General features: G+C 48.8%; 2 protein-coding genes across 2 annotated transcripts; one reads left to right on the top strand and one right to left on the bottom strand.

Annotated features, from left to right (window-relative positions):
- Position 1: 1 nt before the first annotated feature.
- LOC119767370 lies at positions 2-5,838 on the bottom strand. The gene is made up of 6 exons (XM_038255841.1): positions 5,340-5,838; positions 5,016-5,280; positions 4,691-4,957; positions 4,571-4,629; positions 4,101-4,513; positions 2-756 (listed from the first exon to the last, which is right to left on the bottom strand). The coding sequence occupies exons 4-6, from the start codon at positions 4,583-4,585 to the stop codon at positions 297-299; spliced, it is 888 nt and encodes a 295-aa protein (XP_038111769.1). The 5' UTR covers positions 4,586-4,629; positions 4,691-4,957; positions 5,016-5,280; positions 5,340-5,838; the 3' UTR covers positions 2-296.
- Positions 5,839-12,793: 6,955 nt separating this feature from the next.
- Positions 12,794-15,611, top strand: LOC119767896. The gene is made up of 2 exons (XM_038257776.1): positions 12,794-12,920; positions 12,982-15,611. The coding sequence occupies exon 2, from the start codon at positions 14,098-14,100 to the stop codon at positions 15,433-15,435; it is 1,338 nt and encodes a 445-aa protein (XP_038113704.1). The 5' UTR covers positions 12,794-12,920; positions 12,982-14,097; the 3' UTR covers positions 15,436-15,611.
- Positions 15,612-16,849: the final 1,238 nt, after the last annotated feature.

Raw genomic sequence — 16,849 nt, forward strand, 5'->3', positions numbered from 1 at the left:
CTCGTGTATTCGCAGTTGACCTTCTTCAAAACGTTCGGCTTTCTTGCTCAACAATCTTTTGAGAGTCGCCTGGCTTGGGCAGATTGCGTTCGCTCGTTGATCTTGATAAAAATGAGCTCCTCCTTGAACGTACTGATACAAAAACAGGTCCAGTTCTCTCTGTGTGTAGCGCATTCCGTTTAATTTCTCCAAATTTTCCGATTTTTCGTGAACATTTTGCAGTAGATCGATCAGGCGTGGAGATTTCTTGCGGCCTTGTTCAGCTGTGCCAGCATCGGCCCTCTGTTGGCACACAGCTAGTTTAAATTCTCTGGAATGTCGGAGTCTAGCGCCTCGGTCGAAGTTGCGTCCTGGTCTTCACGTTGGTCATCTGGGTCAACAAATGGAATTGATTCGATTGTGAAGTCATCATAAGTCGCACTCGTCGTCGTGAGCGAGGTGGTGAGTTCGTTTCTGTCCAAGCTATCGGATGCGGACTGGCTTTGCGATCGGGAAGGTTCAGATGGTACACGTTCAATCAGAAGAGCCGTTCTTTGACGTTTTTCTGCAGGTTCGTCCGGCTTCTTCCAATGATTTTTGACGTGAGTCACAAAGTTGGTGATCTTCCAGGAACCGCTTCGTTCCGTGTTACAGGTGGCCTGGACAGTCTCGCAAAGTGGGCATGCAATTTTGACTCGACTGTTCTTGACATCAAAACTAATCGAAACATGATCGAGGCCCTGGCACAATCTGTCGTACTCGACGCTTCCGTCGTGTCTGAAAAAAAAAAAAATCATAATTATAAATTAATCATCATAATTCATAAATCAAAAAAAGTCAAGAAATTAAAGCTTAAAAATGTATAATCAACACCTATGTGCTAATAACTTCTGATAGGTTTGCCAAATTTTCAATCATTCAATTATTCATAATAAGCGCCCCACCACGCATTTTTCAAAAAAAATCGGCTGAAATGCCTATATTTCGAAAACATTATTTTTTACGGATTTTACAATTCCTCAGGATCTTTTCAATACAACTTAGTTATGTTGAAAGGGTATCAAAATGATTTTTTTTTTTATACTGGACATAAAAATGAACATTTCGATCATGGTAGTCATTGAATAACAATTTATGAAATAGAATAAGTTTTAAAAACTTTTCAATGTTCTTTGTCATATTGGTCATGTGTAACATAACCACCATAACTAGCTTTACAAATTAGTATGGAGATCGGAAGGAACTGCCACTTAATTATAATAAACTGTAAATAAATGTTAAGACAATTTAAGTTGAGTTCGATTGGTTTCAGCGGCCGTTATATACACCGACCAACAAAATTTCTGCGCAGACTCAACTCAAGGAAGCATGAACTTTGGGGTCCCCAGAATCACGTGCACTTTGAATTTTTCAAAAATAGTTAGTCTGGACCGGATGGTTTTTCACGTTTTTTCCAAAGTTTGTATGGAGAATTAGTGCCATTCCATTCGGCCCAGTCTAACTATTTTTGAAAAATTCAAAGTGCACGTGATTCTGGGGACTCAAAACTTTATGCTTCCCTTGAGTTGAGCCTGTGCAGTCATTTTGTCATTTATTTTGTAGGACAGTGATATTATTAAGCTTGAAAATAAACATGCACTGGACAAAAAAATGTATGTGTAATGTATACGAGCTTATTGTACTTCTTCAAAACGAGAAGAAGTTTTTTTTTAAAAAAAGGTCATAAAAACAAAAAAAAAATTGTGTTTTGGTTTTTTAAACCGCCTTGAGTCAGTGGTATTAAACAAAAACGAAACAGCAAAAAATTAAAATTTTGTTTATTGGACCTTTTTAAAAAATACTCCAGAAGTGTGTGTTTTTAATGGTCATGTCTTATGTTTCCTGCAGAATTAGTTGAACTGTTTAGTCGTTGCGATCTTCATCACTGTACGTTCTGCATTAAGTCTTCTCGGCTAGCATCCAGCAACCGGCGTAGGTTTCACGGTGGGCACGATTTGTTTCGGTTGTGCCTTTCGTGCAGGCGAGGCTATCATCCCGTAGGTAATCCGGGTGCACGGAGGGTCCTTACGTTCCATAACGTGGGACAACATTTTTCGCCTGGACTCGCTGATGTCGAGGGTGGTTTTTGGCTGTGGAGGATGCGCATTGCGGAAGCTGTGGTGACAGGCTTTGGGGAATCTGCGGATGATGTCTTCTCGCTGCCGAGGACGTCGTCATTGTTGTTGGAAGTATACGCGTCCAGACTGGTCAGGGCCGACGGGTTGCTGGAAGGCTTCTGGGCGGTGCAGCGGATTCGTCCTCGTCGGTCACCGTTCGGCAGCAGGCGCTGGTAATCCGCGGTCACTGTGGTGTGTCCTGGTCCATTTTAGAATCTTGACAGTCACCGTTTCCCAGTCGCGGCCCAAACTCGAGCTGGGATGATGCTCCAGCTGCTGCCGGATCAACTCTGTTTGGCGGTTGCTCCTGGAAATGCGGTGGAGATTAACAAGTATAACAGCTGATAAACCATCGTGTGCCAATTCCATTACCAATTTGCGAATGTAACTATCGTCCTTGTACAGCAACACGTTCTACGGCTTGATGTCCGTGTGGATGAGGTAATCGAGACCCTCTAACACTTGCCGGACGGTGGACTTTTCGTTCGGCAGTGGAATTCCTCGGTAGTTGCTCTTCAGGAAAAACTTCGGCAAGCTGTGCCCCAACTCTTCAAACACCAGACAGATGTGCGTCCCCTTGATGCCCGTTATCCTGAAGTCGTTCAGCAGTGCACCGTCTTGTTTCGCTTCTGATCGGCGTTCCGCATCAATCTGAATCTCGTCCTTGGCCGTATTGGTCAATTGCTGTGACGATTTGACAATCTTCAGCCTTACGTACCGCCTTTCGTCAAGGTCCCAGCTTAGCCACACCATCAAAAAGTGACCCCACCTGAGATGACCGACCACTGAAGGCAACAATTCGCCCCACTACAACGGATGTTAACTCCCGCGGCCAACCCGCGGCAGTAATCCTCCCACGCCTCCTGCTTATAATCGTCACTAGGTATATCCCGCACCATCCTCGTCCAACAACCGATCGTCTCCGTTGAGCTTAAGTTCTTGCTTATTCCGGAAGAATACTGTTTTTGATTGTCATGTTGTCGCTCTAGCCGCCGCCGACGATACCGAACTATCTTATTATCCGGAGATTGCTGGCCACCACCACCACCTGCTGCTGCTGCCGCCGCGGCCGCTGCCTGTTGTTTGGTAGCTTCTTTTTGTTTGGATCTTTAGCACACGCCTATTCGCGTCGGATTTTTGTTTATCTTTTGCTGCTCTGACTACCCCGTAAAAAAATGACAGGTTTCCGTCTGACGACACACCAATCGGAATCATGTTACACCAAACCCCCCGATTACGCTCAGGCGTTACGCTTTGTATTTCGTCGATTTCTCTGGAATGGCGCAACTTTTTAAAGCAATTTATACGTCTTGTGCAGATTTACAAATTGCTTTCAAAAGAATGCAAAAATGTTGCGTCATTCCAGAGAAATCGACGAAACACAAGGCGTAACGCCTGAGCGTAATCGGGGGTTCACGTGTACCATAATCAGCCGATTTAGTTGGGATGCGTTAAGTTTTTAGTCGCCCTTTGAATAGACCGATAAATAACCGATTCCGTTGAACTTCGTCGGTCGATTTCGACAACCAATATTCTACAGAAGTCGGTTGGCCGTTGTGTTGGCCGAAACCACCCAACGAAACCCGACATAGTTATGTGAATTGCCGGATTTTTTTTACCGGGTATCGATTCATCCCACTGCCCACTGAGCATTTTGGCTCGATCTAGCTCGAGATCGAGCCTGAATCGAGTCGAGGCTCGAGCAAAAATTCTCAGTTGATGAGAACTTTGACTCGAGCCTCGAGTGGATAGCTGGACTGAAAAACGCAAGCTAGTTTTTGCATTTTTTTTTTTTCAAACTTATTTAATGAAACAAAAATTGAAAATTTACTCAGCTTTGGTCGACTATCAATTACTATGTGTAAAAGATCTTTAAAATTCAACAGTTCGCCTGAGTAGCATCTTAACTATTTGTAAAATTCGCCTAAACATAAATATTCTATAAAATATATAAAATGTTCATACCTCGCAGCAAAATAGTCTTTCAGCTTCAGCCTCAGTGCAAGCTCATCAGTGGAGTCACCTCGCGTTGCACCTGGACCTGGACGTTTTGATTTGCTTCCTTTTAGGAAGAAGCCCCATCCTTTTGCTTTGACGACTTGAGACAGTTTGAGCAGCAAAGCCCTTTCGCCTGCCATCAACTTGAAGTCTGCACATTTCTCTGTATATTCCCCACAGAATTCAGCAATTTTTGGATTTCCGGGTCGAAGGTTCGTAAGTTCTGGGAGGCTTCTGATGTCTTCCTCGATGGACCGTATCTGGCCTTCACTTAGATCCTCCAAGGCACAGTTCAAGTACCCCGTTCTTTGCAGCACTCTCTTCAGATGCGCGGGCACGGGGCACTTCAATTGTGCTTCCGCCTTCTTCCAGAAGTTTTCCTATAAAATTAATATCAATAAGTTTCATGCCATAATTATATTTTGTTTAGTTAGTACCTCGAATCCTTCCATCTGTAACCGGAGTTGACCGGAGACCGGAGTTGACAGAAGTTTTCCTGTTAAATAAAGAAATCATTTAGTTTTTTTTGCATTTTTTTTTGTAATTGAATATTTTACAGGCGCGCGAAGAGGGCTGTTCTCGCCACTTGCTGTTCGGCCAGCTGCAGTCCGGATTGTGGACCTGGGTCAACCAACTTCGACCCAAAATTGTCCACTCTCCGTCTGTCCACCGACCGGGATCGACCACCTATTGCCAAAATGGCCAGCTGCCGTTCGGCCAGTCGAGTTGGGATGGCGGACCTGGGTCGACCAAATTCGACCCAAAATTGTCCACTCCCGCCTGTCCACCGATCGAGATCGACCACCTAAGGCCAAATTTGGCAGCTGAATTAAGAAATCATTATTTTTTTTTGCTTTTTTTTTTTGTAATTGCATATTTTACTGGCGCGCGAAGAGGGCTGTTCTCGCCACTTGCTGTTCGGTCAGTTGCAGTCCGGATTGCGGACCCGGGTCAACCAACTTCGACCCAAAATTGTCCACTCTCCGTCAGTCCACCTACGGCCAAAATGGCCAGCTGCCGTTCGCCAGTTGCAGTCGGGATGGCGGACCTGGGTCGACCCAAAATTGTCCACTCCCGTCTGTCCACCGACCGGGATCGACCAACTACGGCCAAATTGGGCAGTTGCCGTTCGGCCAGATCAGTTTTCCTGTTAAATTAAGAAATCATTAAGTTTGTTTTGCTTTTTTTTGTAATTGAATATCTTACCGGCGCGCGAAGAGGGCTGTTTTCGCCCCTGGCTGTTCGGCCAGTTGCTGTCTGGATTGCGGACCCGGTTCAACCAACTTCGAACCAGAATTGTCCACTCTCCGTGTGTCCAACGGCCGGGATACCTACTTCCAAAGTGGCCGGCTGCCGTTCAACCAGTTGCAGTCCGGATTGCGGACCTGGGTCAACCAACTTCGACCCAAAATTGTCCACTCTCCGTCTGTCCACCGACCGGGATCGACTACCTACGGCCAAAATGGCCAGCTGCCGTTCGGCCAGTTGCAGTCGGGATTGCGGACCTGGGTCGACCAAATTCGAACCAAAATTGTCCACTCCCGTTTGTCCACCGACCGGGATCGACTACCTACGGCCAAAATGGCCAGCTGCCGTTCGGCCAGTTGCAGTCGGGATTGCGGACCTGGGTCGACCAAATTCGAGCCAAAATTGTCCACTCCCGTTTGTCCACCGACCGGGATCGACCATCTACGGCAAAAATGGCCAGCTGTCCTTTGCAGTCCGGATTGCGGACCGGCTTCAACTACCATCGATCAAAAACGTCCACTTTTTGTTTGTCGCGGAACCGGGAATCGGGAACCACTCACTTCCGACGAATCTACCTTCGAACCACAAATGTCCACACTTTGTCGCGGAACCGGGAATCAATGACTTCCGACGAAAGCTTACTAAATTTTGTTTTGTCACTGACGCCACGCCACGCGGTTGAAAACTGCTCGAAGTTTATGTGTCAATTCGAACTGTCAAATTTTTTCGAGTAGTTTGACAAGTGTTTTCACAGAAAGGTAACTGAAAAGGCTAGCTAACGCGCGTTAAGATCAAAAAGGAAAAACTAAATGGAAGGAACGAGGAAAGGCTTTTATGAACGCTTAAAGGTTTGGAAAAAAGTAATTTATCGCTCATTAAAGGCGGAAGTGAGCTACCCCTCGGGGTGGTGTTTAAATAATATCTTGCGCGTGGCATGGCCTGCTGCGCCTAAAGCTACTTAAAACTTAAACCAGGGTCGCACTTAGGGTTGACTCACAACAAAGCAAAATAAAGCGGAAATGTGAAAGTGAACGCTGCAAAGGTTTGAAAAGGAAGCTTTATCGCTCGGTTAGCGCGGAAGTGACGCCCCTCGGGTTTGTTGGTAAATAATTTCAAAACTATGAATGATAGAGCCAAACTTTTTGAAGCAATCAGTTCGTATACTATCGCTTAACAAACGCTCAACTAATTTGGTTACACCAGTTAAAAGATACAGTAAATAATGTAAACAAAAACCTGAAAAGCATGTGTCACAAGTGCGTTTCGAAAGTAAAATTGTCACAAGAGTGCACAGAATTCCCGAAAACGAAAACGAAACTATTGGCACTACGCCCCGGGCATGGCCTTCCTCTAACGTGGGATTTCTGCTCCAGCGCCTCTGACGAGACAGGAGAAACCGGGACCGACGTTTTACTTCACCATCCGATAGAAGCTCAGTGGATAAGGCGGGAATCGAACCCGCGTCTCATAGCATCATCGGGATCGGCAGCCGAAGCCGCTACCCCTGCGCCACGAGACCCACAATTCACAGAACAGAACAGAATTCCCATACAAACTATAATAAGCTCAAATCAATGGTTTAATCGACTTAATCAGTATATTTTTGTAAACAAAGGTTGCATTGCCTTTAGAAAGTATGTGTGTACATAAATTTGTGAAAAACAAGAAAATTTTTCCACATTTTCCAACAACATGTATGACGTGTCACAAGTGTGCACAATCATTTTGACGATAAATTGGTCTATGTCACAAGTGTGTATTGCGATATCCGGGAAACAGAAGCGAGTTTCCAAAATCGGGTTAAAGGATCTTGTAGTGTTTGATAAGTATAGCAAAACGTCATCATTAACTCATTTTCGACCAAAATGGTCTAAGACAGCACACAGCTGACGATATGTTAACATATGAAAGACAATAGCTTATAGGACCTTTTCAAAAAAACTCTAGATATGTTTTAGGAAACTGGAACTTTTGAGCCATGCAAAAACGCAGTCAAAGAATTTACCTCCGAGCTATGATTTTTTGAAAAATAGAAATTTTACTCGAAATATTTTTTTTGACTTCAGTTTTCAATGTTAAATCAAACTAGCAATCCAAAAGAACTTTACAGATTTTATAAATCATGTGCTCCGTTATCAACACTTAATTAAATTTTAATAACTGAAACATTCAAGTTTTTTTTCAGATGAGTAATTCTCGCTGAAAGTGGACCACTATTTACACAAGGTGCTCAAAAATCAAAAGCAATGTACTTTTCCAATAGCCCCCACCAAGTTATGAAAGAAACCATGTTTGGTTGGTTGAATTTGTCCTCACCTCGGCGCCACGAAGCTAAAACATTTTTTTAATTAGTATTTTTTTTACTTAGGCGCGTCTATGGGCAGGTTACAGCGCAGTGGACCAAACTACCCGGCGGACAACGGAATATCCGGATGAATTAAAAGAACGCGAGCTACTTGTTAAACGTGTTTTATTCTTTGCTAGTTCTCGCACGAATGATTGTCGGAAGTGACTGCTGTCACTGCTGCAAGGATGCATTCGCGAACGACGTTACGGACGTAACATCTCGAAAAGTTCAACACTCCTCCTCGCGAATGTGACCTTGCCTCACCGCTACTCGTCTCCTCCTATCTCCTCCTTGCCCGGAACAGGTGCCAATCCCATCAGTGTAGCGAATCTCTTGACTTTGTTGGACCCAAGGGGTTTGGTCAAGATATCCGCAACCATGGACTCCGACGGACAGAACTGCAGCTCGATCTCGCCCGATGAACAGCAGTGCTTGGTGTAATGGTAGCGAGTGTCAATGTGTTTTGACCGTTTCTTCTGCTGGTCCATTACGGCGAAGTCCAGACAACTCCTGTTGTCGTAGATGATGGTTGGCAGCTTAGGCGTCTCGTTGAGCTCGGTCAGCAAACGCCGCATCCAAACCGCTTCTCGGGCAGCCTCGGAGAGCGCAACGTATTCGGCCTCCATGGTAGACATGGCGACACAGGTTTGCTTGCGGCTCGCCCATGCTACCGTCGCTCCTCCTAGACGAAACAGGAAACCGCTGCAGGATTTCCGGTCGCTGCTGTCTCCCGCCCAATCCGCGTCGCAGTAGGCTGTCAGCTGAAATTCCTTGCTGCTGCTTCCCAGCACTAACCCGTAGTCAACCGTATGGATCAGATATCTTACGATGCGTTTGGCTTCTGTCCAATCGGTTTCTGTCGGGCTGCTGACTTTCCGGCTCAGGATCCCAACGGTCGCTGCAATGTCGGGGCGACTGTGCACCACAAGATAGAGCAAGCATCCGATCAGTTTGTGGTAGTCCCCGTTGCTCTCCATCTTTGGGCTGTCCGTGGTGACCTTGAAGTACCCGGGGTCCATTGGATACCTCGATCCTTTCGCGTGCTCCAGTCCGAAACGGGTTTTCAGTCTTTCGACGAAGGCACGCTGGGAAATCACGAAGAAGCCATCGCTGTTTCGGCGCACACGGATTCCCAGGAAGCTTCTGATGTCACCCAGCCTCGTGATTTTGAACCGCTTCTCGAGAGCACTTTCGATCTGGTCGTTCTCCTTCGCTTGCGTGGCAACCAGGAGCAGGTCATCCACGTAAATGAGCAGGAATAGCCACCCGCCACCCACGCATGACTTCCGGTACAGGCACGTATCGGATTTGCACTGCTCGAGTCCGATCTGGTTCAGCATACCCGTCAGCGTTTTGTTCCAGACTCTCGCCGCCTGCTTCAAGCCGTAGATGCTGCGTTTCAGCCTGCACACCTTCTTCTCGGATCCGGCTTGTACGTACCCAGGCGGTTGCCGCATGTACACGACCTCCTCCAACTTGCCGTACAGGTATGCAGACTTGATATCCAGGTGTTTCACGTGCATCCGCTGGTAGCCAGCCACCGTCAGCAACACACGGAACGTGGTAGCCATCGCTACTGGGGCGAAAATCTCCTCGAAGTCGGTTCCAAAACGTTGGCTGAAGCCCTGAGCTACAAGCCGCGCCTTCATCCGCTCGACTTTCCCATCCGCGTCCAGCTTTCGTTTGTACACCCACTTGCTACCGACAATATTGCACGTGGCCGGCGGGTCCACCAACTCCCAGGTACCATTGGACATCAACGCTTCGTATTCTGCATCCATCGCAGCAATCCACTCCTCCTTTTCAGCGCAGCTTACTGCTTGATCGAAGGATGTCGGTTCGTCGTGGTCTGCCAATGCCATGCCGACAAAGAAGTCCCGTAGCGACGCTGGCAACACTCCCGGGTTTTACGCCGTGGATTCCGCTGCTGGGTTTCATCGGCGTGTCCTTCTTGTTGAGCGGCTCCGTCTTCATCGCCAAAGTAGAGCTCCTCCGCAGAATGATACCCCTCCAAGTCCTCTTCTTCATCCGAGTGCGGCATAGGTGCCGCTGGTTCCTCTTCGGCCGCAGGTTCTGCTGGTTCCTCTTCGGCCACAGGTTCTGCTGGTTCCTCTTCGGCCACAGGTTCTGGTGCCACATCGCGTGCGGCCACCACTGCAGGTGGTTCCAATTCGATAACCGATTCCTCGGTTTCCGGGCGTTCGTCTGCATCACGTTTGTACTGCACATTCCAATTTTCGAGAAATGTCACGTCCCGACTGATGGTGATGCGATTCGTAGCCTTGTCCAAAAGTCTGTAGGCTTTGTGCTCATTAGAGTAGCCTACGAACACCAGCTTCTGCGCCTTCGGCTCCATCTTCTTCCGTCTTTGAGCTGGAATCTGCACCCATGCGTCGCAACCAAAGATCCGCAGGTGTCCGAGCGATGGCAGCTTCCCGTACCACTTTTGGAAAGGACTCATCCCAGTGGCTCTCGTCGGAACACGATTCTGGATGTGGGTTGCCGTCAGGATCGCTTCCCCCCAGTACTTCTGGTCTAGTTTCGCGTCCAAAAGCATGCACAGCGCCATCTCTTTCAGGTACCGGTTCCGTCTCTCTACTACGCCGTTTTGCTGTGGCGAGTAGGGCGCACTGAACTGGCTCACAATGCCTTCGGCTCGCAGGAAGCTCTGCAACTCCTTACCGGTGAATTCTCCTCCACCATCCGATTGCAGCACCTTGGGGTTCTTGCCAATCTGCGTCTTGCACCATCCGACAAAATCCTTGATCTTCGGTGCAGCATCGGATTTCTTCCGCAGAAGGTAAACAAATGCCATCCGAGTGTGATCATCAACCAAGCAAAGAAAGTACTGGTTTCCGCTCGGGGTGCTCGCCATGGGTCCGCTGAGGTCAGCGTGCACGATATCCAGCTTCTCCTTGGCTCCTCTGTCAACACTCTTCGGGAACGGTTTTCGTGGCATTTTTCCTTCGAGGCAGCACTCACAACCGGTGTTGGAACCACAGTTTTCCACCTTCATTCCGTCGGCCAAATGCTTCGTGATGATCCCGCACAGCATCCGGATCCCGGTGTCCCAGCCGCCGATGCCAAGTATGCAGGCAGCTCGACGTGTGCGGCGGCTCGACACTCACCATCGCTTGCTCCGGAACGCTCAATCGGTACAGGTTTTCGTACCGCTCAGCAACAGCGCAGATCAATCCTCCAGGTCGTCGAATCACACACGTGTTTCCGTTGAACACAACCTCAAAGTTCTTCTTCGCTAGAGCACTGACCGACACAAGTCCACTTGTCAGTTTCGGCACAAATAGCACTTCTTTCATCTGGATCTCGACCGCATCCCCAGCGCCATCCACTCCAACGAAGATTCCGCGGCCAACTCCGGCCACCTCCGCCTTTTCGCCGTCCGCCAACAGCACACTTGTTCCGCCGACCTGCTCCAGCTCCGTGAAAAACTGTCGATTTCCCGTCATATGCCGAGAAGCGCCACTGTCGACAAACCAGCTGGTCGGTTCGCTGCTGCCCACCATCCACGCGACTGGCTGATCCGAAACATCTTGGACCTGCTTCGCGTTCGGTGCTCGATGGTACTTGTTCGGCTTCGACTGCGGGCAATCTTTCTTCAGGTGACCAGGTTGTTTGCATCCGTAACAGGTTCTTGTTTCCGCCTTCTTGGTGCTGTTTCGCTGGCGCTGGATTTCCCGACACGACGACGATGATCCACTCGCAGCGCTTGTCCAGAATTTCCACTGTGCACGCTGCGTTCTCGACGTTTTTCCGATTCTGCCAGCAATTTCGACTTCACCAGCTGGACGGTGAGCTCGTTTGTCGGCCGCTGCTCCAGGGCCGTCGTCAGGTAATCATACGAATCCGGAAGAGAACAAAGCAGCAGGGCTACTTGCAGTCTCTCCGGAAGTGCATCACCGATGTCCGCCACCTGTTGCACCAAATCCGTGTATCTTTGGAGGTGCTGTTCCATGTCGTCGCCTTCATTCAGCTTCAAACGCGCCAACCTCTTCAGCAGATAAACTTCGGAAGCCTTATCGTGGTAGGCTTTTAAAGCATCCCATCGAGGGGGACGTCACTCCGCGATAACACACTAAAACGCACAAAAACTAGCTCGAAAAGCATCAACGCTACTCATCGTGCCGAGATTTCACATAACGCCACCCTAAAGCAAGTTATCGCAAGTTAACGCGCGTTAAAGCGAGTTAAAGCGACCAGCGTCTGCTCGACTTTTGAACCAGGGAAAGCTATCTTGCAACCTTGCCGTCGAGCAGTTTTTGGTCATGTTTGGCAACTCGGTATTTGTTTTGGTTTTTTTCAAGCAGTTTTGACAGAAAGAAAAAAACAAAGCAAAAATAGCATCCGGAAAAAAAATCAACGCCCGGAGAAGTTTGCTCCGGTGTGATCGCCCACTCCACCGTCCACAGCGGACGACGCACGTTTTGACGAACGGAAAAGTTAACTTTTCTCCCGGTTTGATGGGTGTAATCGGCGCTTGGATCGGCGGCGGCATCAAGTGGAGTGGATTTTCGCGGAAAATCCTTGCGCAAACTCAAGGAGGAGCGAATTTTTCGGGTAATGTTTTCTAGCAATGTGATAAAGAAATTTTAGTCGTAATTTGTATTGTTTTTAGGCCGATAATCAACGCGCCCGGTCCGAAGAGAATGGACAAGATTCTGGTAGCACAAGGCCGCATCGCCGGCCAGGATGAGGTAACCAACGACGAGGTGACGATTTTTAGGCGGTCGGCGTAGAAAATCCGGCGGCGAAAATCCTCGTGGACATGAGTCGTCGCACCCGCAGACAATCATCGCCGGATGAAGAGCGGCCACGCAGGCGGCACATTCGGTGCTGATTGCCGCGGCTCAGGACAACTTGAAGGATACGAAAAAGTTCCGGGAGGATTTGATAAACATTGCCCGGACGACGCTCAGCTTGAAGATTCTGTTCCAGCACAAGAAGTACTTTGCCAAGCTGGTCGTCGATGCCGTGATGCGGTTGAAGTGATCCGGAGAATTGACCGCGATTCAGTGCAAAAAGAAGACCGGCGGTTGATTGAAGGATTCGTTCCTGGACGAGGGTTTCCTGCTGGACAAAAAGTATCAGCCGAAGCGCATGGGAACGCAAAGATCTTGATCGCCATCACGTCGATGGACACGGACAAAATCAAGGTGCTTGGATCGAACATCAAGGTGGACTTGGGTGAAGTTGGTCATTTCCGTTGAAAGCATTAATTTTTATTTGTATGTTTAGGCAACATTTTTTGCTATTTATTGGCAGCAAACTTGGACGTTATTTGTTGTTGTTGAACACTGCTCAACACAGAACACCAGAGAGATGCCCGCTTCAGAAGATTGCTCAGGCCGCCAAAGCGCCGGCTGACAAGAGGGCACGAATGAAAAAACTGCTAGTGGTTCCGGAACCTAAGCTAAAGAAAGTCCGTGCGGGAAGTCTGTTAAAGTGCCACGAAGTACACTAAGAAGTATGCCCACATGTAGCGTGGAGTGATGGAAAAGGCATGCGAGGCCAAGAAGGTCGAAAATATCTACATTCCGACCGGGACGAAGGTTGTCTTCGTCATGCGTGTTCGTAGGTCGATCGGCAGGTTTCTTTATCAAGTGCTGCTGCTGTTTCATCTGAACCAAATTAGCAACCCCAACCTGTACAAGGATACCAACAACATGCTGCGCATTGCCGACTCACACATCACTCACGGCTACCCCTTGCTCAAGTAGATCCGCAGCCTAATCTTCAAACGCGGCTGCGTCAAGCTGCATCCCGACCAAGGACAACTTTGAAACATCCTCCAGCTCGCAGAACGTCCATGCGACGCTAGACGTTTTCAACCAGCTGGGTAATCTTTTTAACCAGCTGGGCATGTGGTACTGGCTGTGTTCAACAAGGGTGGACACTCCAGACTGGACGTTCCCGAGTCCCGAGACCACGTTTCAACCCATCGAAGAGACCATCAACTTGATGCGCAAGAAGGTGGTCCACCCGTGACATGTACAGTGTTGAGGCGACTGGAATTGCGGCCCCTGCCTGGACCGTACGCCACTGGACTCGCGATGACAGCTGTGTGTCTGTCACTCTGCGACTGTCAACACAGTGCGTAAAAGGAAGTGGTAGTTGTCTTTGTTGTGAATAAATTTTATTATTGTTTTGTTAGTCAGAAGAACGACACGCGTTTTATTTGTTGGACGAAAGTGTCCTTTTAATTTGTTTAATTATTACACCCCCACGACCTGCAACTCGACCACCCTGTGGGTGTCGTCCGGGGGGTTGTAAAAGTGGCGACGAGTCCGGTCCTTTTGGACGAATTTTCAACCGGTCCAAAAGTGACCCACGCGGAGGAGGAAAAACAGCGGAATGGAAGGAGTTCCGGATCAAGCCATCCTTGATGCCGGCCAGAACCAGCAGACGGCGGACGTGCCGCAGGCACCGTTGGCAGCCGGTCAGCAACATCATTCGCCGTTCCTCCAGATTCCACTACATGCAGCGCCGTACGTCGAGTACTTCGAGCAACATCGAGGTTATGTTCGGGAGCTCTTTCGGCAGCAGCAGGAAGCACTTCAACGTCAGCTGGTGGAGATGCAGCTGCAGCAGCTGGCATTCATGCAGCATCAGCAGCGGTTCATCAGTAGCATCATGACGTCGATGAAGGTGCAGGCCCAACCGTGCCTGGATGCGACATCGGACTCGCTTGGCAGCGGCAACGCGGAGGAGTTCGAAACCGATTCGGATGGCGACGGTGTGCCCACGGCCTGGCACGAGCGAAAAGAAAAGCTGCTGCAGAAGAAGAAGGTGCGCTCGCTGGACAAGCTGGCGGAAGTTCTACTGTGCGGGAACGATGGTGGAGATGAAGAAGTTTTCGAGCAGCAGGTGCTGGTTGAATCGTGTGCTCGAGGTTACCGTGATGACGTCACCGAGTACGTGTTTGAGGTGAGCCATCCTACGACGGGAACACCCTTGCACTCACCGCCAGATCCGTGGCCCAAGCCGACGGGATCGTGGATGGGTGAGAGTGTCGAATTCGCCGGACTGACCGAACACCCACTGTGGTTCGTTGCGAATGTCAACACCAGTCAACAACTTCACTCAGCTGTGATCGATCAAGCGAGTAAAAGTGCCACGGCATTCCGCAGCGCGCGACGACCTCGAATTGCTGTCGGTGCTCCACCACCTGGAGAACGGTATGGAGAACGAATCCTTTCGAAGCTGGAGTTTGAGCCACCACCACAAGTAGCAACAACAACGCTGCCAGGTGAGCAACAACGAAAAATCTGCGTGAATGTGCCAGTGACAGACGCGAACACAAGCGCGAACAACAGCAAGTTCGGTCGTGTGATGTACTGGACAGTCAACCTCCGCGCAGTCCGGCAAATTGGTTGTATTGGATTGGAGAAACAGAAAAAGTCCAACGACGTCTGGTTGGAGTCGCGCGAACATTCCAGGTCATCTGCGATGTTGGGTTCAACCACGCCATCGCCGTCGCGGTTCGATGCATTGAAGCAGCCAACGTGGAGTCTGGGTCGGCCTCCGGAGCATTCAAGATCGGTAGTACGGGTCTTTCAGCGTTTGTCTCGTCTACTACTTCAACAACAACAACACCCTCGCAATCCTGAGCGGATGTGCACGTGTACTGGTGCCACGTGGATTTTCACCAGGAAGATGCCTGACGTTGGTAGACCGTACCACCTCAATTGAAGAGGGGGGATGTTGAGGCGACTGGAATTGCGGCCCCTGCCTGGACCGTACGCCACTGGACTCGCGATGACAGCTGTGTGTCTGTCACTCTGCGACTGTCAACACAGTGCGTAAAAGGAAGTGGTAGTTGTCTTTGTTGTGAATAAATTTTATTATTGTTTTGTTAGTCAGAAGAACGACACGCGTTTTATTTGTTGGACGAAAGTGTCCTTTTAATTTGTTTAATTATTACACCCCCACGACCTGCAACTCGACCACCCTGTGGGTGTCGTCCGGGGGGTTGTAAAATACAGCTTGCGTAATGAAGCTTCCGCCCGCGGAAAAAAATCTAGCTGCCGCAGAATATTGACTTGCGGGGACTAGCTCTCCCGATCCAGCTGCACCTGAACCACCTCGACCACAATCTGGCCCGCTGTCTCCTCAGATGTACACAAAATTATTAAAATTATGAAAAAGATTTTTAAACAGTTGGGATTTCTTCAACGGAAGATTTATTTCTAAAAGCAAACGCATCACACTATAATTTATCAAAATTTGTTAAATAAATGATTACAGATTTGTTTGTTTGAAAACCTCAACTTTTGCCGACAACCTTGAGCTGCTCAATTAATGACCACCTTGCCACGGAGGAAGGCCACAACCTGCGAGACGATCCTGTCGCTATATTCCGAGATGAACTCGTTCGTCGGCATGCTTTATGAAGATTCTCCAACCTGGCACAAACTTGGGTTGCATTCACCTTCGCGAGATAGGAGGGGCACTTCATGCTTCACTACGCCTTGCGCTGGCAGTCCGTGAAGCGGTTCTGGTAGTTGCTGCTAGCGCTTGCGTCGTACTGGCTAGGATGGTCGCCCGGCGTAAAGTTGTAGACATGGGTTTTGCTTGAGTCACTCTTGAGTTGAATCTTGCGATGTTGCATCGACCACAATCGATATTTCTTCATGCACGACGGTGTGTTGCCCTTGTTGGCGGAATGTCCGCAGCTTACTTTTCCGCAAAATTATTCACCTGTTCAGAGTTCTTCGTCATCATCGCCTCCACAATCGCGCATAGTTGTTCAGTCACAGCCGCAATAGTATCTGGATGCACGGGAACCTCCTTTACACGGAATCGTCCTGCTCGTCAACCTCTGTGTAGTGTTGCTTAGCGTTCCGATGGCTTCAGGTCAGGAAATCGGCACTTTGCAGGTCGATTTCAAGCGTATCCGTCGGGGCCGATTCGCGCCTTCAATACATGCAATTTTTCAACCTGAGAAGGCTTTTCTCCACCGGGAGACTGATGAAAGGCTCAAGAACCAGTGGTGGAACCGTCTCAAACCACTGGAACGGGACCCAAGCAGGCACAGGAACGTACAGAACGGTTCCGACGGATGATCTCCCCCTCAGACTTTTCTTAAAAATAAAGCAAAACAAAC

Source organism: Culex quinquefasciatus, chromosome 2, assembly GCF_015732765.1.
Source record: "Culex quinquefasciatus strain JHB chromosome 2, VPISU_Cqui_1.0_pri_paternal, whole genome shotgun sequence".
Lineage (NCBI taxonomy): Eukaryota > Metazoa > Arthropoda > Insecta > Diptera > Culicidae > Culex > Culex quinquefasciatus.

What these genes read in the sequence shown, in the direction of transcription:
- LOC119767370 (XM_038255841.1), bottom strand. An exon ending in AAAGACTATTTTGCTGCGAG is followed by an intron (nt 757 to 4,100) that starts GTATGAACATTT and finishes TTTTTTTTTCAG; the next exon opens with ACACGACGGAAGCGTCGAGT.
- LOC119767896 (XM_038257776.1), top strand. Translation starts at nt 14,098, where the DNA reads ATGGAAGGAGTTCCGGATCAAGCCATCCTTGATGCCGGCCAGAACCAG.